This window comes from Mesoplodon mirus (genome assembly GCF_964341445.2).
Source record: "Mesoplodon mirus genome assembly, chromosome: 1".
Lineage (NCBI taxonomy): Eukaryota > Metazoa > Chordata > Mammalia > Artiodactyla > Ziphiidae > Mesoplodon > Mesoplodon mirus.
In genome coordinates, this window is record NC_138976.1 from 217,390,494 (window position 1) to 217,412,211 (window position 21,718).

The 21,718-nt window shown below is 45.8% G+C and overlaps 1 protein-coding gene across 2 annotated transcripts; it reads left to right on the forward strand.

Annotated features, from left to right (window-relative positions):
* The first annotated feature begins 10,176 nt into the window (after positions 1-10,176).
* Positions 10,177-16,997, forward strand: POLR3D (RNA polymerase III subunit D). Of its 2 annotated transcripts, none has more exons than XM_082612786.1 (9): positions 10,177-10,305; positions 10,532-10,701; positions 11,918-11,961; positions 12,574-12,725; positions 12,889-13,013; positions 13,224-13,392; positions 13,725-13,990; positions 14,404-14,556; positions 14,729-16,997. In XM_082612786.1, the coding sequence occupies exons 2-9, from the start codon at positions 10,537-10,539 to the stop codon at positions 14,849-14,851; spliced, it is 1,197 nt and encodes a 398-aa protein (XP_082468912.1). In that variant the 5' UTR covers positions 10,177-10,305; positions 10,532-10,536; the 3' UTR covers positions 14,852-16,997. The 2 variants fall into 2 exon arrangements, with proteins under 2 accessions (XP_082468912.1, XP_082468913.1); XM_082612787.1 differs by having other exon boundaries at positions 10,177-10,295.
* Positions 16,998-21,718: the final 4,721 nt, after the last annotated feature.

Here is a 21,718-nt window from a genome sequence, read left to right on the forward strand (position 1 = left end):
GGGAGAGGGGTGGGGCTTCGCCTAAGGGCTCAGGAGCTCCAAAGCAAGGATTCTGATTGGCAGATAGGGAGGGGGGCTGTGAAGGGGAAGGGTTCACATGGGGTATGTGATCTGCAGGCGGGCAGGAGGGGGGTTCTGTCTACAGTCTGGATTCTCTCCTCGGGGCCTTTGGCTGATCTGTGGCTCCATTTTCTTACCAACTCGGTCAAGAGATATCAGACCTGCAGCTCCAGGGCCCCCTGATCGTCAAGGGAGAATGTCTGGCTACTTAAGTTCCCCAGGGGAGATAAAAAAAACAAGAGAAAGAAGTTGTGGGGCAGTGAAAGAAGAGCAGAGGCAAGAAAGTGGGGGTGGGAGGGACACACGGAGCTTGGCGTGTTCTCAGCCCAGCCAACCACCTGGGCTCGGAGAAGCCAAGCCCTGAATACCTTGACCAGAGGGATTCCTATCTGCTGTCTTAACAACAGGAAGCTTTTCTGCCACCCGAAATGAGGACCCTGAGGATGCCACCATGAATAACACTCAAGGAAATCTGAGTCAAGCAAACAACAGTGACAAGGAGTATGTACAGTGTGGAAAAGCACAGACTCTGCAGTCAGACAGATACGGTCAAAATTCTTGCTCTGTCATTTTCTAGCTGGGTGACCTTGGACAAGTTACTCAACCTCTCAGAGCTTCAGTTTCTCCATCTATCAAGTGGGATAATAACACAGGTTTGTTGTCATCACTGAATGAGAAATCACACCATACATCTCAAAGCTCTGGCTGATCTACCAGATGTGCCCAGTCATGCATCAGAGCTGTTATCATCGCCATCATTATGGACCGTGCCTGCCTGCAAAGAGCCCTCTGTCTTTTAGGGGAGAAAAGATGGGCATTTAGAGACCCAGTTAGAGAACAAGGCGTATACAGCTAAATTGAGGGTACAGATATGGATGCACATAAGGAGTGAGGACCAGCTCCAGAGAGCAGGGGGAGCACAGCCAAGAGGAGAAGGCGGAAGCAGCAGCGTGGTGGAAGGTGGGGAGGTCTTGGTGCAGACACAGCAGACACAGCAGGCAGGCCCTGGGTGAGGGCCTCAGAGAGCCGTAGGAGGCCTGAGCTGAGTGTAGGGGAGTCCCTCCCTGAGAGGGACTCAGAGGCTGCAGACATCGGCAGCAAAGGTTAGAGGAGGTGACAGTGGACAGAAAGTGAACAGTTCACAGAAAGCAAAGACAGCAGAAGCCAATCCTACCCTAAATGGGCACGGAGAACCCGGGCAAGTTTGGTCAGATCCTGAACCTCACAATGCGGTGTGGGGTGTTACACCGTGGCAGGGTTAAGCCCTCCCTTGGCCAAACATGAGTAGGTCCCGCTCCTCACACACCTACACTGAGAAGTTGAAACTCCAAAGAGATGCACCGTGTCATCTCATGGTCATGGCCAGCATCAGACATCTGGACCAACACCTGGCCCTACAACCCACCTGAGGACAGCAACTCGGTTTCCCCATCTGTAAAGGAAGACTAGTCTCAGCACACCCCCGCCTCCCACCTTCACAGGATGGCACACAGAGACCGCATGAGATCATGTGTCCCAAGCAGAGAACAGTCGCTATCTGAATGCACTTTCGTGGAGCTGGGCGCTAGTGTCAAGGGAAGACACAAACCCTCTCAGAGCTCCTGCCTCCTCTTGCCTCAGAGGACTTCTCTGCAGATCACATGAGAAAACACATGGTAAGAAGAAAGCACGATAAGCCAAATATAACTCCGGATGAAACCAAACAACTGCCAAGATGCACTTTGGAGGCATTTTTTTTAAAATAACTTTTTATTACACAAGCCATACATGATCATTGTAGAAAGACGAGAAGAATTAATTCTAAAATTTGAGAGAATTAAAATTGCTGGTTCCCTCACCATTCAGAAATAGGTGTATATGATATATACTTTATTAGCAAAAATAGAAAGTATAAATACTGTTTTATAACTTGCTTCTTTCACTTACCAATACGTTTTCTGTTCATTACATAGTCTTTCTACAGTTGTTTTTTGGGGTTTTTTTTGGCCACACCGCTCTTAGTTCCCTGACCAGGGATTGAACCTGGGCCTACGGTAGTGAAAGCACCAAGTCCTAACCACTGGACCACCAGGGAATTCCCTACAGTATTGTTTTAAATTTAAATATGTTCTATTTCTTTGGAGCCAATTCCCATCTCCTCTGATTAACTTAGTTTACATTTTCTCCATTCTAAACAACACTGCAAGGGATATTCTTGCAGCAAAATCTCTTCCCACGCTTTAATTATTTTTTCCAGTAAAATATTAAGAGGTATAATAAATATAAACGGACCTTACTTGGATACTGGTTATATTAAGAGGTATAATAAATATAAAGGGACCTTATTTGGATACTGATTTCACAGCAGTTAAAATTTGAATACTAACTGGATCTTTGATAATATTTAGGAATTATTAGTTCTGATAATGTTTTAGGGTTATTCTTTTAAGAGAATATCCTTCAGCGATACACATTCTAATATTTATGGATGAATAACATCATATCTGTGATTTGTTTCAAGATAATCTCGGGGGGACATGGGGTGTGTATATGAAAGATCAGCATGGGTGGATAATTATTGAAGCCGGGCACTTTGAGATTCAATAAGCTATTGTCTCCACTTTTGTCCATGCTTGGAAGTTTCCATGTTAAATATTATATCTAAGCTATGATTACAATTATAACAAAAGCGTCTATTAAGCACCAAGACACAGTGCTAGGCATGCGATTCTCACAAGGACCTTGAGGGGTGGATCTATCAACCCCATTTTCAAAGGCGGATAGTGGGAAATGAGACTCGATCCATAAGAAGTCAAGCTAGAGTCAAATCACGTCTGAGTACAAAGGCTGGGTTCTTCGTGGTAGAAGGGCACAGAGCAAATATAGAGTCTGAGGTAACAGAGAATGAGTCTGTAAGTGAAAAAAATCTAGTCTTAACATTGCTCACGCACTTTTTAGACTCAAAATGTTTACGTCTGTTTCCCCATGGTTGAACTACGTGTGGAGATCTCAGGGGCCAATGAATGCAGACACATCCAGACAGCCCATAAAAACCACCTTGTTCATTTACAAGTGTCGACAATGACAGGAGTGGGCAGTGACTGTTTATGAGAACTGTGTGGATTTCTCAGTGTTTATTTTCTTTACCTGTTCAAAATTATGTTTAGACCTCCTACAACCCTCACCAGTCACCTATTTCGAATTTACTAAAGAACATTAATTCTAAAATCTGGACACATTCCTGAGTATTCATTCAACTAAAGAATATAATACGTTTTTTAGCTTTTTTAAACTTAAATATGTAACAACTTTAAGACATGGAAAAATACCGAATTATATTTAAGGACTCTGAAAAGCTATTAGAAGAGACACTAATGAAACGTTGGAGGGGCAGAAGAAATTTCAAGGTAAGAAGATCAAGAACAATGAAGAAAGAATCACAAGTGAAATGAGAAAGGGAAGGACTAATCAGATAGAATGAAGATACTGGAATAGTCACTAAACTATACCTGAAGTGAACCAGCATAGCGTAGGAACTATGGAATACCCCTGGGCACAGCATGGCAAGATACCTGGGACAACACATACTGAATACGTGAACTCCTGCCAGGCTGGAAAGGCTTCCCTCCACACTCTATTTAGAGAGTTGCATAGGAAAGAACCTATAGAGAAGACATAGGAAAACGCAAGGCAAAGATGGCTTTTACATCAATGGTGCCAAAGTTAAATTACAGATACAATCCACCTGGAAACAATCCACCCTTATTTTTCTTTTTTTTTTTTCAAGATTTTTTTTTTTTTGGATGTGGACCATTTTTAAAGTCTTTATTGAATTTGTTACAATATTGCTTCTGTTTTATGTTTTGGTTTTTTGACCGCAAGGCATGTGGATTCTTACCTCCCCGACCAGGGATTGAACCTGCACCCCCGGCATTGGAAAGCGAAGACTTTTTTTTTTTTTTTGGCAGTACGCGGGCCTCTCACTGTTGTGGCCTCTCCCGTTGCGGAGCACAGGTTCCGGACGCGCAGCCTCAGTGGCCATGGCTCACGGGCCCAGCCGCTCCATGGCATGTGGGATCTTCCCGGACCGGGGCACGAACCCGTGTCCCCTGCATTGGCAGGCGGACTCTCAACCACTAAGCCACCAGGGAAACCCCTGGAAGGCGAAGTCTTAACCACTGGACTGCCAGGGAGGTCCCAACCCTTGTTTCTCTAATGCACATCCAGATGGGCTACTTGGTCTCACCACAAACTGGAATCCATTCATTCATTCAACAAAAATGTAGTGGGTGCTTCACTACATATCAGGTGATGTTTTAGGCAATGAGAATATGTAGTGGGAGGAGGGGAAAAAAATCCCTGCTCTTAGGGATTTACTTTCTGGTAAGGGGAAGACAGACAGTAAACAAATTCTCTATTAAGTGGTGATAAGTGCTATGGAGAAAAATAAGTCAGTACATAGGGATAGGGAATGTCATGGGGGAATGGGAAGTTACAGTTTTAAACAGGGCCATCAGAGAAGGCCTGAAAAAAAAGCCTGAAGGGAGGGAGGGAGCCATACAGAATTATGTGGGGGAAGAGCATTCCCATTAGCAAGAGCGGAGGTCCTGAAGCACAGGCCCTGAAGCGGGAACGTGCCAAGTTGTTCCAGATACAGCAAGGGAACCAGTGCAGCGAAAGAAGAGGGAGCAAGCAGAGGGTGGTAGGAGTTGAGGACAGGAAGGTGGTAGGTGGAGGGACAGATTATGCAGGGCTGTGTAGGCCGGTCTAAAACCTCTGGTTTGTACTGCGAAATGGGAAGCCACTGGGCAGTTTAGAGCAGAGACTGACCTGATGTGAAATATGTTAATTATGCTCTGTTGAGACGTGGCTGAGGGCGTCCAGGTGGAAACAGGGATGCCTGTTAGGAGGCTATTACAAACATCACAGCCTCCTCATTAGAGGTGGCCTGGACCAAGGCGGGATGTCAGGGAAGGTGGTGAGAAGTGGTATATATCTGGAAGAGCCGATGTGTTAGAGGTATCGCATGAGAAAAAGAGAAGAGTCAAGAATAACTCCAAGATTTTGGACTTGAACTCCTAGGAGGGACGGAGTTGCCATGTACTGAGATTGGGGACACCCTGGAGTAGTTTGAGGAGGAAGATCAAGAGTTTGGATGTGGATATAGGTTGGAGATGCCTGGCAGACATCCAAGTGGAGGTGTGGGATAGGCAGAGATACATATCTGGAGTTCATAGAGGTCCAGATTGAGATAAGCATTGAGGAGTTGTGAGTATACAGCACATAGTGCAAAGCTGAGAAACTGGACAATTGCAAAGGGAGCAAATATAGAGACAAAAGGGAAGAGTTCTGAGAACTGAATCCTACAGCTCTCCAGTGTTTCGAGGTCAAGGAGATGAGCAGGCAGCAGCAAATAAACGGCTGCAAAATGATGTAAACGAATTAGGATAAATTATTCATCGAGAACACGGAATAGCTCGAACTTGGATAACATTTTCAGACCACATATTCCTTTTATTCTACTGATGTGTATTCAGAAGTGTTCTTTATTCACTTAGCATTTCCAATGCCATCAAGAATCCACAGGAACAGGCTTTCGACATAATCAGTCTATACCTTCTAAAATCTGCATTTAGACTCCAAAAAACTGTTCTTAAAGACTTTGATTATTAGTTTCATTAAGTTATCAGACAAAAATGAGATTATTGTCTTTACTAAGAAATGTGTAAAAATAAAATGCAATGTTATTAATCACAAATTAAGGTCTGCTAGAATCACAGATATGATTGCCCACGGTTTGGCTAGTAATGATTTACAACTTTCTTTTGAGGGTAGATAAGAGAATGAACACTCGTCCAGAGAAAATGAAGAGGGAGGTGCTGGAGCAAATAAGGAAAGCAGGATGGTGCCTAAAGTATATCAGCCTGATTAGAGGGAAAATTGGAGAGTACTCTTAATGGGAAATTATAATAATTGCTGTTAGGAAGTAAACCCCAAAATGTAAAAGGTAGAAGGCTTAAGTATTCTTTCCTCTTGTCCTTTCGGCCTGAAAAGTGCTGCGGAAATCCAAGAAGCAGTGCAGTAAGGAAACTGGTTAAGTAAAGTATGATGCAAGACAACAATTTGGAATAATATTTAGCCATTAAAAACCATAATTTAGGGCTTCCCTGGTGGCACAGTGGTTAAGAATCAGCCTGCCAATGCAGGGGACATGGGTTCGAGCCCTGGTCCAGTAAGATCCCACGTGCCGCGGAGCAACTAAGCCTGTGCGCTACAACTACTGAGCCTGTGCTCTAGAGCCTGGGAGCCACAACTACTGAAGCCTGCATGCCTAGAGCCCATGCTCCGCAACAAGAGAAGACACCGCAATGAGAAGCCTGCGTGCCTCAACGAAGAGTAACCTCCACTTGCAATTAGAGAAAGCCTGCACACAGCAACAAAGACCCAACACAGCCAAAGATAAATAAATTTTAAAAACCATAATTTAGAGTATTTAATAACTCAGAAATGTTTATAGTATATTATGAGAAAAAAGCAGATTATAGAACCATATATAAAATGTTTCCATTTTTAATTTTGATATAATTTTTAAAGGTTTCTTTCCATTTCCAATTATTACAAAATATTGGCTACTCTCCCCGTGCTGTACAATACATCCTTGAGCCTATCTTACACCCAATAGTTTGTACCTCCCACTGCCACACCCCTATATTGCCCCTCCCCCACCCCCACTGGTAACCACTAGTTTGTTCTTTATATATGTGAACCTGCTCCTTTTTTGTTATATTCACTAGCTTGTTGTATTTTTTAGATTCTACATATAAGTGATACCACACAGTATTTGTCTTTCTGTCTGACTTATTTCACTTAGCACAATGCCCTCCAAGTCCACCCATGTTGCTGCAAATGGCAAATTTTCGTTCTTCTTTATGGCTGAGTAGTATTCCATTGTGTATATATATCACATCTTCTTTATCCATTCATCTCTTGATGGACACTTAGTTTGTTTCCTTGTCTTGGCAATTGTAAATAATGCTGCTATGAACATTGGGGTGCACCTATCTTTTCAATTAGTGTTTTTTTTTTTCAGATATATACCCAGGAGTGGAATTGCTGGGTCATCTGGTAGTTCTATTTTTAGTTTTTTAAGAAACCTCCATACTGTTTTCCACAGTGGCTGTGACAATTTACATTCCCAAGAAGAGTGTACAAAGGTTCCCTTTTCTCCACATCCTCGCCAACATTTGTTATTTGTATACTTTGATAATAGCCATTCTGACAGGTGTGAGGTGATATCTCATTGTGGTTTTGATTTGCATCTTTCATAATTAGTAGTTTTGAGCATCTTTTCATGTGCCTGTTGGCCATCTGCATTTCTTCTTTGGAAAAATGTCTCTTCAGTGCTTCTGTCCATTTTTTAATCGGGTTGTTTGCTTTTTTTGATGTTGAGTTGTTATACTTCATTTATAGTTATTATACTCCATTTACAGTTATTATAAAATATTGGCTGTATTCCCATTGTTGTACAAGATATCCTTGTGGCTTATTTTACACCTAATAGTTTGTAGCTACTGTTGTACCCCTACTCCCAGATTGACCATTCCCCACTTCCCTCTTCCCACTGGTAACCACTAGTTTGTTCTCTATATATGTGAATCTTCTTCTTTTTTGTTACATTCACTAGTTTGTTGTGTTTTTTAGATTCCACATATAAGTGATATCATACGGTTTTTATCTTTCTCTGTTTTACTTATTTCATTTAGCAATAATGCCCTCCAAGTCCGTCCATGTTGCTGCAAATGGCAAATTTTCATTCTTTTTTATGGATGAGTAGTATTCCATAATGTGTATGTGTGTGTGTGTGTGTGTCTCTCTCTTTCTCTATACATATATATGGATGCTTTTTTAAAATTTCCAAATTTTCTACAATGAATAAGTATCTTTGTAAAAAACAAAATAAAACAAAAACCTAGGAGCTGCTAGAAAGCTGCTGGACCTCAAAGCCCAGAGAATGAAATCAAAGCAGTTTTATCTAGTGCCCCAGTCCGAAGCTAAGAGCTGCTATGCGTAGCTCTGTAAGGGACAGGAAGAGTTTTCCTTTGTTTAGGTTTAGTTATATAAAACCAATATGGAGAAAAGAAGTTGAAAAAAGTCTGGTTTAGAAACCAACACAACAAAATATTAATATATTATTAAATTGACTAAAATTTAAGAGCCAATACTCAGAACAATGTGGCAAAATGTTATACATATTCTTATATATGACATACATTTATGTATACATTTTCTTACTGGTAATGCATATCAACACAACCCTTTTTGAAAGCAATTCAGCAAAATGGATGAACAACCATAAAATGTGCATGTTCAAAATGGTACAAGCCACTGTGGAAACAGTTTGGCAGTTTCTGATAAAATTAAGCATACAACTATCATTCAACCCAACAATTGCACTTGTGGGCATTTATCCCAGAGAAAGAAAAACTTACACAAAAACCTGTACATGTGTGTTCATAGGAGCTTTATTTGTGATAGCCCCAAAGTGAAAACAACCCAGATGTTCTTCAAAGGATGAATAGTTAAACAAACCATGGATATTCAGCAGTAAAAAGGAATGAACTAGTTATACGTGCATGATACATGCAACAACTTGGATAATCTCCAGGGAAGTATGCTGAGTGAACAAAACAATCCCAAGAAGTCACATATTGAATTATTCCATCTTTGATGATTTACACTCTGGAAATAACAAAAGTATAAGATAGAGAACAGATTAGCAGCTGCCAGGGATGTGTGGGAGGGAGGGAAGTGTGGCTGTAAAAGGGCACTAGAGGATCCTTGTCGTAATGGAAATGTCTTGTATTTTGCCTATCAATGTAGATATTCTGGTTGTGATAGTGTACTATAGTTTTACAATATGATACTATTGGGGAACCTGAGTAAAAGGTACTTGGGATCTCCGCATTATTTCTTACAACTGCACGTGTATCTACTATTATCTCAAAATAAAAAATTTTTACTTAAAAAAATAAAGTACGTCTTCTTTTGGCCAGTTATCAGAAGTCTGGAAATTTGCTCTAGGAATATAATCCAGAAGAAGAAAAAACTTTAAAGGCACCAGATGTTCACTACAGTAGTATTTACAATAGGGAAAAGAAACAATTTAAGTGTCCAAACAGGAACACAGACAAATCATGGCATAGCCACCCAAGAATTACGCAGTCGTTTGATGCATCAACAAAGCAACGTTATTTGAAAAGGGAGGATTCAACATTGTGGTACAATATGAAATCTCTGTGAGGGGGATTGTAATACACTACAGAAGTTTTAATAGTTATACTATGTGAAATTCTAACAAATGTTTTCCTTCCCTCAGGCTATCTGTAAAGTTACATGGTTTTTACATGGTTTGGGGGTGGAGGGAACGACAGTAAAGGACATTTTTTTTATGTTAAATTACAAATGTCAGAGTCACGATAAAAGTTCTTTAAATCTGTCCCTCAGAACCAACAGAACAAACTTCGTTTTTCAGGTTCCAGGGTGGGAACAAGAGTGCATACAAAGTCCCACAGTCACGAGCCCAGGGCAGGTGCCATTAGGCACCCGATTCATCCGCTGCAGCTGCTCCAGCGCTATGCCCACAGCCCAACCCCAGGATCCCACCAGGAGTCCGGGGAAGGGACCCCCGAACAAGGGCGAGGATGCAGCCCGGAGGTGCAGTGACCACTCCAAGGTCACCAGCGAGCTGGCAGTCGAGGCTCGGCTCGGCCCGGCCCGGCCCAGCCCAGAGCTCCCTGACTCTGAGTCGGGGTCTCGCTCTCTTCCCCGCGCGTCCCCCGCCCCAACCCAAGCTTCGACCCCAAGGCTCCGCAGCGGCGAACTCCCACGTTGCATCCAGGCGGCCACCCGGCCCCCAGACCCTGAGCTGGCGCCCCCACCTCACGCCGCCGGCCAAGACCCCCCGAGCGCTGCAGCGTGGCGTGACCTAGACCATCCCCCGCTTCCTTTTTCGCCCTCTCAACCCAGCTTTTCCCGACTCCGGGAAGAACCGGGAAGAGAAGGCGGAGGGGAGCTAGGCGCCGCCGGATAAATACTGTGGCTCGGCCCCGCCCACCGACCTCATTTCCGCCCCGCGACAAGATGGTGGCGCCCGCGCCGTGCCACGCAGACTTCCGCCCGGCGCCGAGACCCGGGGCCGACCGCGGGTCGCCTCGGAGGTGAAGTCGGGACGTGCGTGGTGCGGAGCTGCAGCCTGGGTGCGCTGGGGTGCGTCTTGCCTCGTGCCTGGTCGGGAGCGTGGGGAGACGGCGAGCCAAGGGGTCTGGCCGCGGTGGTCCGGGGAGTCTCGCCACGTGGGAGGGGGAGGAGCTGAGACGCTGCGGGAGGGACGCGCTGATGGGGGGCGGGAGGCCACGTGGGTGGGGTTCCGCCCAGGGTCCGCATGTCTTCCCCCACGAGTGACTTCGTTACCCCTTTCCTCCTTCTCTCCCAGGCACCATGTCAGAAGGAGACGCCGCGGGCGAGCCCAGTGCTCCAGGAGGGCCCCGACCCCTCCTTTCTGGGGCTCGGGGGCTTATCGGACGGAGGCCGGCGCCTTCCCTCACCCCGGGCCGCCTTCCCTCCATCCGTTCCAGGGATCTCACCCTCGGGGGAGTCAAGAAGGTACCCGACGGCACCTTTCTAAAGAAACCCAAACTACCCTGAATTCCAGGCACCTGGGGGTTTGACTGATGTTCCTGTAGGGCCTAGCGTGGTGTTGGGCCTCACGAATCTTGTCCTCAGACTTAGGCCTACAGTTTCTGGGGAGCCTACCCTACGTTCAAATCAAGATACTGGGTACAAAACGTTGACATGGCTCTCAGAGATGACTGAAGAGCAGAGAATCCTAATTAGCTCAGAAGCAACTTGAGCAGTGTTTATTTCGTTTTTGTGTGTGTCTTGGATACCTTTAACAAACCCATGAAAGCCACGCAGACATAAACTTTGCCTTCAGTTTAAGATAGTTCTGAATTTGACCCGGATCCCAGTGTGCAAACTTCTGATCCAAAGTATTATGATTCTTAGACATGGTATCAGAGGCTCTGAGTCCTTTCCTATTATGTTTATGACTGTAGATGTAAGATGTAAAGGGTAGCCCTTAAAGAAGATGGGGAGGATGACAGCATAAAGCAGCCAGTTTTTTGTTTGTTTGTTTGTTTTGCGGTACGCGGGCCTCTCACTGCTGTGGCCTCTCCCGTTGCGGAGCGCAGGCTCCAGACGCGCAGGCTCAGCGGCCATGGCTCACGGACCCAGCCGCTCCGCGGCATGTGGGATCTTCCCGGACCGGGGCACGAACCCGTGTCCCCTGCATCGGCAGGCGGACTCTCAAGCACTGCGCCACCAGGGAAGCCCAAAGCAGCCAGTTTTTGGAGACCAAAGTTTACCTTTGGGAATTCTGGTGGCAGTCTAACCCGATCCTCTGTTTGTGAGCGCTGGCAGATCTCTCCTCCCTACGTGAGCCTTGCTGCTAGAGCTCTTTCCCTCTGGTACTGTCTGGTCTCTATAGCAGTTTGAAGACAGGGGGTGAGGTTAGGTAAATTGTTTTGCTATTAGAAGTCCTGAGGGCTCTCCTTTCAGGGGGCAGAAGCTGAGGCTGCTATTTAAATGTTTTTTGATGTCCCTTTTCTTCTATGTGTAACTCCACTGTCACCGTGACATGACATTCCTCCTTTTCAAACACATGTCCCTTTCTGTAAATCTTTGACAACAGTGTGGAATGTGCAGAAGAGAGCCATGTTGGTGTTTGTCCACAGAAGATGCCCCTTTGGAAGTTTTTATTTTCCCCTGTACTTTGGGATCAGAATTTACCAAATCAGTGACTCCTGTATTTTACTTTCAGAAAACCTTCACCCCAAATATCATCAGTCGGAAGGTCAAGGAAGAGTAAGTAGCTAGGCCTTCTGAATACTTGCCCCTTATTTTCTTGTTCTGAATTTGGGCCTTTGGGGAAATAACTAAGTATGTGGCTCAGAAATTAAAATTTGTAGATTTAATTCTTTTCAGTAGTGATTTTCAACCCTGGCTCCCAGGTGATTCTAGTGTGCAAGCTTTAAAAAAAATACAGATGCCTGGGAGCCCATCCCTAAAATAGTGGTTTAACTTGTTTGCAATGAAACAGAGTGATTATCTTTTATAGCCAGAGTTGAGAGCCAGTGGTTTGGGCCAAGATGTATCAGGTTTTCCCTTAAGTTCGTTTGCAATGCAGCTTCCCTACTTTCAGTCAATACCAAAACATCCACATTTTGGGGTAGTCTCTATAATTCAACTTTTGAGCTATAGTTCTAACATACACTCTCAAACAAAAAAGGTAAAGTACAGTAAACTGAAAGGACTCTGCTTCAGCAAGGAAGTGAAAAAGGTGTCCTTTTCACTTGGGTGTCCTGCTTCTCATGATGTAGTTGTTGGCTCATGTGGAGCGGAACGTATGGGAGAGTAAGACCAGTTCTCAGAGGCCGGGGAAGGGAGTGGTTCCCCTTAATCCAGTGTCTTTTCCAGGCCCAAGGAAGAATTAACTGTCAAGAAGGAGAAGCGTGATAGGGATAGAGACCGACAACGAGAGGGCCATGGACGGGGCCGGGGGCGCCCAGAAGTGATCCAGTCCCACTCTATCTTTGAGCAGGGCCCCGCTGAAATGATGAAGAAAAAGGGTACAAAGCTGCCGGGGCTCCGGGAGGAAGGGATGGGTGGATTTCAGTTCAGACTGCTCAAGACAAGGGCAAGGGCGGTGGCATTCCCCTGCTTGCTCCCAGTTTAGTGTTCCTTGCTGTTGGCCCCTTCCTTACTCCTGGTGAACTGGATGGTTTCCCACAGGGAACTGGGATAAGACGGTGGATGTGTCGGACATGGGACCCTCTCACATCATCAACATCAAAAAGGAGAAGAGGGAGACAGATGAAGAAACAAAACAGATTCTGCGTATGCTGGAGAAGGATGATGTAGGTACCAGCAGGCTGGGGGGATGGGGCTGCTTTGTGTGATGAAAAGCTCTTCAGGGGAACCAAGTTGGGGGAAGCGGAGCTCTCTGATGTTCCGGAGGCCTGGTGAGTGGCGGGAGTCTTCGATTAGAAAAGGACTAAGGTGGACTGCGCTCCCAAGTGTTTGCGTATGCTGGCCCCGCCATGTGACCCCTGACTTTTCTTTGGCAGTTCATCGATGACCCTGGGCTGAGGAATGACACTCGAAATATGCCTGTGCAGTTGCCGCTGGCTCACTCGGGCTGGCTTTTTAAGGAAGAGAATGAAGAACCAGATGTTAAACCTTGGCTGACTGGCCCCAAGGAAGAGGACATGGAGGTGGACGTGCCTGCTGTGAAAGGTACCCTGTGTCCATTAACATCTTGTCTCCTTTTCTCCAGCTGTCCCCCAAGAGTGAGTTTCCCAGACTGCTGCTGCTGAGCCGGTCCTCTCCCACCCCACAGGACCTGAGCACGCTCAGCGGGTTCGTGCTGACTGGGATCGGTGGGCCCAGCCTGCGATACTCCTTTTTAAATAAGTCACACAGCTCCTGGATCCCTCTTTCAAAGCAGAGTTTCCTCTCAACTTCCTGGCTGAGTGACAGTGGAGCAGACCAGGCCGAAGGGATGGGTGCAGTGAGATGGCATAGGGGCTGGCCACTGATAGCCCTTCCAATTCTGTTATCTCGGGCAGTGAAAGAGGAGCCACGAGATGAGGAAGAGGAGGCCAGGACGAAAGCTTCCTCCAGAGCAGCCAGGAAGACCCCGGGCCTCCCGAAGGACGTATCTGTGGCAGAGCTGCTCAGGGAGCTGAGCCTCACGCAGGAGGAAGAGCTGCTGTTCCTGCAGCTGCCAGACTCACTCCCTGGCCAGCCGCCCACTCAGGACGTCAAGCCTATCAAGACGGAGGTGCAGAGCGAGGACGGACAGGTGGTGGTTATAAAGCAGGAGAAAGACCGGGTATGTTCACGATTGAGTTCTGTGAAGATGCAGGGGACCAGGAGGGGAAAGAGCCACCTGTAGGGGGAAGCAGAGGTGTGCCGCCCACGCTGAAATGCCAGAATAATATGCATTTGTTCTTTCTGCCCGCGAGGGCCTTGGGGCTTTGTACTTCAATCCCAGTTGTATGTGTGTTTTTCACAATGAAATATTTTGAATGTGTACAAATCAGAGAACATAAGCTCTCATATACCATCACCCAGCTTTATCAGTTACTGGTATTTTGTCCGTTTATTTATGTTTGCTGTGGTTTGGGTTTTGTTTTGTTTTTTGACCAGTGTCAGGCAGCCCCAGGAAAAGGCCATTGTCTGGAGAGCTAAAGGATGGAGGGGACGGCTCCTTACCCAGTTTCCATCCCCTCATTGTCTTCACAGGAAGCCAGGCTGGCAGAGAATGCTTGTACCTTGGCTGACCTGACAGAGGGTCAGGTCGGCAAGCTGCTCATCCGCAAGTCGGGGAAAGTGCAGCTCCTCCTGGGCAAGGTGACTCTGGACGTGACGATGGGGACCACCTGCTCTTTCCTGCAGGTGAGAGCCTGCTGGGTCGGGATGGAGGCTCTTCAAGACACTGAGGAGTGTTGAGGACATGGTGCTGAATATGGAGGAAGGGTTCTTGGGATTATCACGTTGAAATCACAGGACTGAGCAAGCGATAGGCTATGCGGTTTTGGTTCTCATCTCTGTCTCTCTTCATTGGCAGGAGCTGGTGTCCGTGGGCCTTGGCGACAGTAGGACGGGTGACATGACAGTCCTGGGACACATAAAGCACAAACTTGTATGTTCTCCCAATTTTGAATCCCTGTTGGATCACAAACACCGGTAAAAGGAGCAGATGGAGGATGGTGGTGATTGTGTCCACGGCTGCTGCCTGCTCCAGACGTTTTCTTCTCAAATCTGTTCAACCCAGAAGGCGCCTGTTTAGCCCACCCACTCCAGCCATTGTCCCAGTTTTCCCCACATGGCTCCTTCCCGCAGCAGCTGTGAACGGCGTGATGACCTTCCCACAGCACGGAAACTGCACACCCTCGCTGCTGGGGGGCTTGTCTCTGCTATTTATTTTTATATTTATGGCTTACCTCTTCAACTGACTGCATCCTTCCCAGGTGGAGAGGGGGCACGGTCTGGGAAAGGACGGGCTCCTTCTCTTGGTGACGTCTTTGTTCTCAGGGTAGGAAGTGTAAGGACAGCTGCTGCTGCTGCTCCCTCCTTCCTCCCAAGAGGTGGCACCAGAGAGAGAGCAGGGACTTCTCGAACCTGAGACTCAGCCCCAGCTCTGTCCATTACTAGTGTGTGATTGACAAACTACCTAACGTTTCTGAGCCTCATATTCCTCATCTGACAAAAATGAGGACGATACCTACCTCACAGGGTTGGCATGAGGATGCAGTGGAATACTGTCGATGAAAACTTGCACAAGGCCAGACATACACATTAGGCATTCAATAAATGTTAGTTTAGTTTCCCTTCGACTGAATCTATTTTCAAACAAAAGAGAGATTCTGAGAATCTCAGATAAAGTGAATGGAGCTGCTTCATCCCACATTCTTACTCCATGTCCTGTCCCCCCAGCCTGATGCTCTGTAGGTTTGGGTTTGGGCCCTTCTATGCCCTTTTTTTCCTAAGCACTCTTAGGCAAGTTGCTTTTTGTTCATTGCTGCGAGGCCCTAGCTGTAGGTGCCATCAGAAGTGACAGAGTCAGAGACTCACTCCTCCCAGTGCCCTGCAGATGCCTTCGGGTGACATGGTGGTCCCAGGACTCCCTCCACCCTCCCTCCTGCAGTAAGTAGCTGTTACTCTTCCAGCAGCAGCAACTGGAAGAGTAGCTGCTTCCACTATTTCTCAGAAGAAACCTGTGACCACTCCTGGAGAATATCACCACACCGAGTCAAATACTGCTGAAAAACAACCCTGGCTGAGATAGTAAGTAGAGATTTATTGAATAATGGCCTCACTTTGAATTTGAGAGGCCCACCTCTGTCTCCTGTCCTGGCATCAACTTGGATTCCACTGCCACTAGCCGCGCTGGCCTTGTAGTTCATTGGTCTGTGGTCTTGTTCCTTTCAGCAGCTCACCACACTCTTGACGCTTCCAGTGTGTGGTCCCTAAGGAGCAGCTTCTCTTTCCTCATCCCTTGGCTGCAGGGCAGGGTCGGGGAGGCACCTTGGAGGTTGGGGAAGGCCTCCTGTTGCAGTGTTCGTGGTCATTAGACACCGGCAACACAGCTCCCTTTGCTGTGAGCTTAGCAGACCACCTCTGGAACAGGTGTGAACCACACAGACTCCTCTTAACTTAGGTGGCCCAAGAGGTTTTGGAAGGATATGCCTTTCTTTAGTCTCGCCTTCTTTCTGTTCCTTGAGCCTGTTTTCTATTCATCACCACTGGGGCTTGTCCTCCACCGAGCCCCTCAAGCTGCCTAGCCAGCAGCTAGGAGGCAGGATTGACTGTGTAGTCCCCACATCGCCCCTTCTGTAGCTAAGAGCTCACGTGAGCTCTGTTGGATGGTGCTGTTCTCGTCTCTGTTCTCACTGTAGAGGACAGGTGAGCAGAGAGGGTCTTGGAGATGTGTGCCATGGAAGTCCTGTTTGGTCTAATGCTGAGCTTTGGTGAACCAACTCCTTTTTTGTTCTCTGGGCTTCAGTGTTTACTGCTTCTCCTTTTCCACAGCTAATGCACTGCCACTGAGTCTCCACTGTAATCCTCTCTTTCTCTTGGTTACTTTGGTTCACAAACACTCTACTGCTTTTCCCGGCTAGCTCAAAGGCCCTGCTTCGTTAGATGTTTGGTGTTTTGCAGTCTTTAGTTCTTTGACTCCTCCACGGAAGCTTGAGGAAGAGTGTGTACCACTTTAACGTTCACCACTTTGCCATTTCAAGTATCTTGGGGATCGACCTGCATCAGAGTCCCCACGATCTGTCTCTGCGTTGCTGATACACAGATTGAACATCGTCAATAAAAGTGTGGCAAAAAGACGAGGCAAGTCTGCTTCCTTGGCCAAGCCTCCAAAGCATACATTTCTACGAACAAATAAATGCAAATAACAGGAGTAAAAAGCCCAAAGCCAAATTCATGTATGAGTGCAAATGGATGCAAATTTATTACTACCTGCATCTGTGTGTGTGTATGCATTTTGTTAAGATGCCGAAAGCAAGCTGTAGGCTTGTTCATTTCTTTTTTTTTTGTGTGGTACGCGGGCCTCTCACTGTTGTGGCCTCTCCCGTTGCGGAGCACAGGCTCCGGACGCGCAGGCTCAGCGGCCATGGCTCACGGGCCCAGCTGCTCTGCAGCATGTGGGATCTTCCCGGACCGGGGCACGAACCCATGTCCCCTGCATCGGCAGGCGGACTCTCAACCACTGCGCCACCAGGGAAGCCCTGTTCATTTCTTAATTCCATGATTAAGTGACAGAGTGTGGGCCTTAGAGTCAGGGTGGGGTTTGAGTCTAACTCCACCAGTATAACGTTGGGGGAAGTCATTTATCCTCCCTAAGCTCAGTTTTATTCATTTTCTATAAAAATGAGATAATAGTAGCTTTTTAATAGGGTTGCTTTTAAATTACAGTGGACATAAAGCATTTATTTCATGCCAGACCGGAAAGTGCTTCTGTCAGGACGTGATCAGCACAAGTAACAGAAAACTAGACTGACAGTGACGTAAGCAATAAGAATGTTTAATTATCTCATGTAACGGGCAGTCTGGAGATAGATGGTTCCAGAGTTGGGTGGCAGCCAAAACATCAAGATTTTCTTGGATGCATTTGTTCTGCCGTCCTTGGTGTTACAAAGTGGCTGTAACAACTCAGCATCACTCCTTCAAATGACAGTGTCCAGAGCCAAAGCAGGAAGCAAAGTAGACAGCAGTAAAGGAACTTTCTCCTCATTGTGCTCATATCAGGGAGGGATATCCTTCAGAGGCCCAAAGAGACTTGCCCCTATGTCTCTGATAGAGCGGACCACATAACTACCCTTAGATGGGCACTGGCAAAGAGGGATGGGTGGACCCGTTTGTCCCCTGGCACTGACGTCTTGTTGCCTTTGAGACAGGGTTTTGTTAGCAGGGAAGAAACAGGAATGGCAGTTAGGTATAAACAGTCCATGATAGTTGCCACCATGATTTAAAAATACTGTCTATTGTACTAAACTCTATATCTAGGTAGAATTTTTTTTAATGTTCAATTACCTTTTATTCTACTAAATAAACCAGTTTTAACATTTTAGTGCATATTCTTTCAGACTACAAAATTGCATATGTTACATATAATGATATAAACATGCTGTTTTATCACATTTCATCTCACTCAAAAATAGTTCTTTCATGTTAATGGTAAGCATCTTGTACTTCAGATACTTCTGATCTAGCTGAAGGTATCAGAGACAGCGCCCTTTAATCCTCCCAGACCTACCCACATGGTCCAATTGATCACTCACACTTGGCTCTTTAAAGGAAGAGGCTTATTTCCTAGGTATAGTCACAGTGAAAAAAGTGACATCCATTGCCTATTCATCCCACCCCCAGCCTAGTGCAGGATACTTCCACAGTTGGGGCATCCCCCTCTTAAGATGGCTACAGCTATAGTGACAGATGCCATGTTGACAGCTGCTCTTGGACTGTGGTTCAGCTGCCAAAGTTCTACCAATGGAGGGTCGGAACTGGAGTGGGCTTAGGTCTCAAGGGCATCATCTGAAAAAATGGGGATAGAATGCCAATTCTAGGAACGCTTCTGTGTGGCCAACTTCTGACTCAGCTCTTCTGAAGCATTTCTTCTGTCCCCTTCCATGGGAGCAGTCACTGGTCCAACTCCCGGAAAGCTGAGGCAGAGGTTAGACTTCCTTCTATTTGGCTCAGTTACGTTTAAGACCCAGTCAGTTGGAAAAAATGCAGTCTCCATCATCATTGGCCCAACGGTTTTATCTTGTGTACTTTTCAGTATTCAGTGGAGAAATAGAAACCATTCTAGGTACTCTAAGCAGAAAAGTTTAATACAGGAAGGTAAGTATTTTTATTTATTTTGGTACGCGGGCCTCTCACTGTTGTGGCCTCTCCCGTTGCGGAGCACAGGCTCTGGACACGCAGGCTCAGCGGCCATGGCTCACGGGCCCAGCCGCTCCACGGCATGTGGGATCTTCCCGGACTGGGGCACGAACCCGCGTCCCCTAGCATTGGCAGGTGGACTCTCAACCACTGCGCCACCAGGGAAGCCCAGGAAGGTAAGTATTTTTAGACTCATTGGAAAGCTGGAAGAGTGAGCCGTAGGTTGAGTCTCCAGGATTCAGAACCCTAGAGCACTGACTTATCAGGGGAGCTACACCCTCTGCTAGAATCAGGAAGGCGGAGGACCAGGATCGAGCTATGAGGACACACTGCGTGGCCGCAATCTAGGGATCAGTCAGTGCCCACAGTCTCAACTGCCTGGAGAACCTCAGAGCTAAAGGTTGCACCCTGGAACACCTGAAGAAAACCCTCCACATCCTGAGTGCCCTCTGTGTACTAGGTACAGTTCAAGCGTAGTATTTGTCAGTGACAAAACAGAAAGGTCTCTGTCCTGGTGAAACTTGCATTCTAGTGAGGGAGACAGACAATAAGTATAAGTAAGTTACATAGTATTCAGAAGGTGATGAGTGCTTGGGAATTTTTTTAAAGGGTAAGGGGAGTCTATGCGTGGTAGTATCACAGTAAGTAGGGTAGGCTTCGTTGAAAAAATATTTGAAGTGAAGCAGCAGGATCACTAGGCAGTGGGGACAGCTAGGAGCTGACACTGAGAGAGAGGGGACAGTATCAGAGGTGGGGTGGGCAGCCCAGGTCCTGCAGGGCTTCGAAGCCATCGTAAGGACTTTGGCTTTATTCTAAGGCTGTTGCAAGTGTCTCTTAGGTTTCAAAAGGCTCCCATTAGCTGCTGGGTTGAGACAAGGGTAGAAGCAGAGGCACCAGTTTGGAGGCTGCTACATTAACCCAGGCAACACACGGCAGTGGCTTGGACCAGGGTTAATGGTGGAGGTGTTGGGAAGTGGTTGGATGCTAGACACTTATTTCAAAGGTAGAGCCACCTCGATCTGCTGATAGAGTAGATGTGGGGTGTGAAAGAGCAGAATCAAACAGCCAAAGCAGTAGGAAGGTGGGCCATACTTCCACCTTTCAAATCCCAATTGGTAGAACCTAACTCACACCTAGCATTCTCGCGCAAGTGATTTTGGGAAATGTAGCATCCCCCTTCTAGCCCCAGTAATCCAGGCTGGCACTTTATAAAGTGGTGGTTGATGCGTGCATGTTCAACCACATTCAGCAGAGTTGGCTTAAGGATCCAAAATTTGAAGGTAAAGCTTTCTGTGGCCAGGTCGTGCTGCCAATACAAAGTTCTCTGATTCATTTCCTCCAAGCAGTATACTCCAAATGAAAACACAATACCCAAGACTGACTGTACTCAGTGTGACTCACGCATTTTCCCAGCGCTAGATAATACATGAATTCTTCTGGAAACAGCTCTTAAACTGTACAATATAACATTAATGGCTACATTAGAATGCATCTTTGGACTATCAAAATTGACCCAAATACTTCCTGATTTCTGGACAATTTTGGTTTTTCCAATTTTTCACGATTTTAAAAGTGATGTGATAAACAATTTTGTAGTTAAATTGTTTCTGATATCCTCATTATTTCCTTAGGATGTTTTTAAATTAAAAATGGCTTTTTTGACATTAAAAGTATCAAATTCTATGCCATCTTTAAGGCTTTTGGTAGATAACACCCTCCAGAATGCTTGCACTTGGTCCACATGCCCATCAACAGTGTGTAAGAGTTGCTTGTGCATTTGTAAAGTTAATGTATAATCAAGATTCTGGTTTTGAACTATATAAATGTAAAAAGATGCTGAGTAGAGACCTGACCTGTACTCAGCTGACCCTCAGGGTAGATAACTAATGTTTTCCCTCTTCCCTCTGTCAGACATCAAAGGGGATTGATGTGTAAAGAACACACTGCCCCCGCGGTTGGGTTATATGCTTTCCAAAAGTCAGTTGTGTTTTTCCCAAGCTTGCTTTTGCCAGTTGTGTTCACTATTGTACTTACATAATTCAGTTAAACATGGTATAAAATAAAGTATGAGGATTAGAAGGAAGTATTTCTGATGAAAATAAGGTAAGTACATAATTTAAATATATAAACTGATTAAATATAAGTGCTAAAATAAAGTTCTTATTTCTGTGTAAACCAAGGTAAATGCTTTGGAAAGAATAAACGTGAGTCACTAAATACTACCACTGAATTAAGTTTAGGCAAGATAAACGTAAAGATGGGGGCAATCATAAGTATCTAAAGTAATTCATATTTCTCCGCACGTTCTCTAGTGCTTTGACTTCACATTCTGCTTTTGGAGGTATCACAACTGGTGACCTTAGCAGTGCATTGTAGGTGTGTGTAGTTTTCATGGAATGCTAATCAGTGGACCCATACTCAAAGAAAAGGACTTGTCCCTACACCAAAAGGTGATGAATGTGCATTTATAAGTGTTAAGTTAAAATATTTAAAATAGATACATTTCTTGTATTAAAACATTTCCCCAAAATACCAGTTAAGATTAGGTTCAGCTAAGAGAAATAGAGCCCCCAAATAACAGTGGCTTAAACAAATAGACTTGTGTCTCTCATAAAAATCTCAAGATGCACAGTCTGAACTGGTATGGCAGCTCCGTTCTACA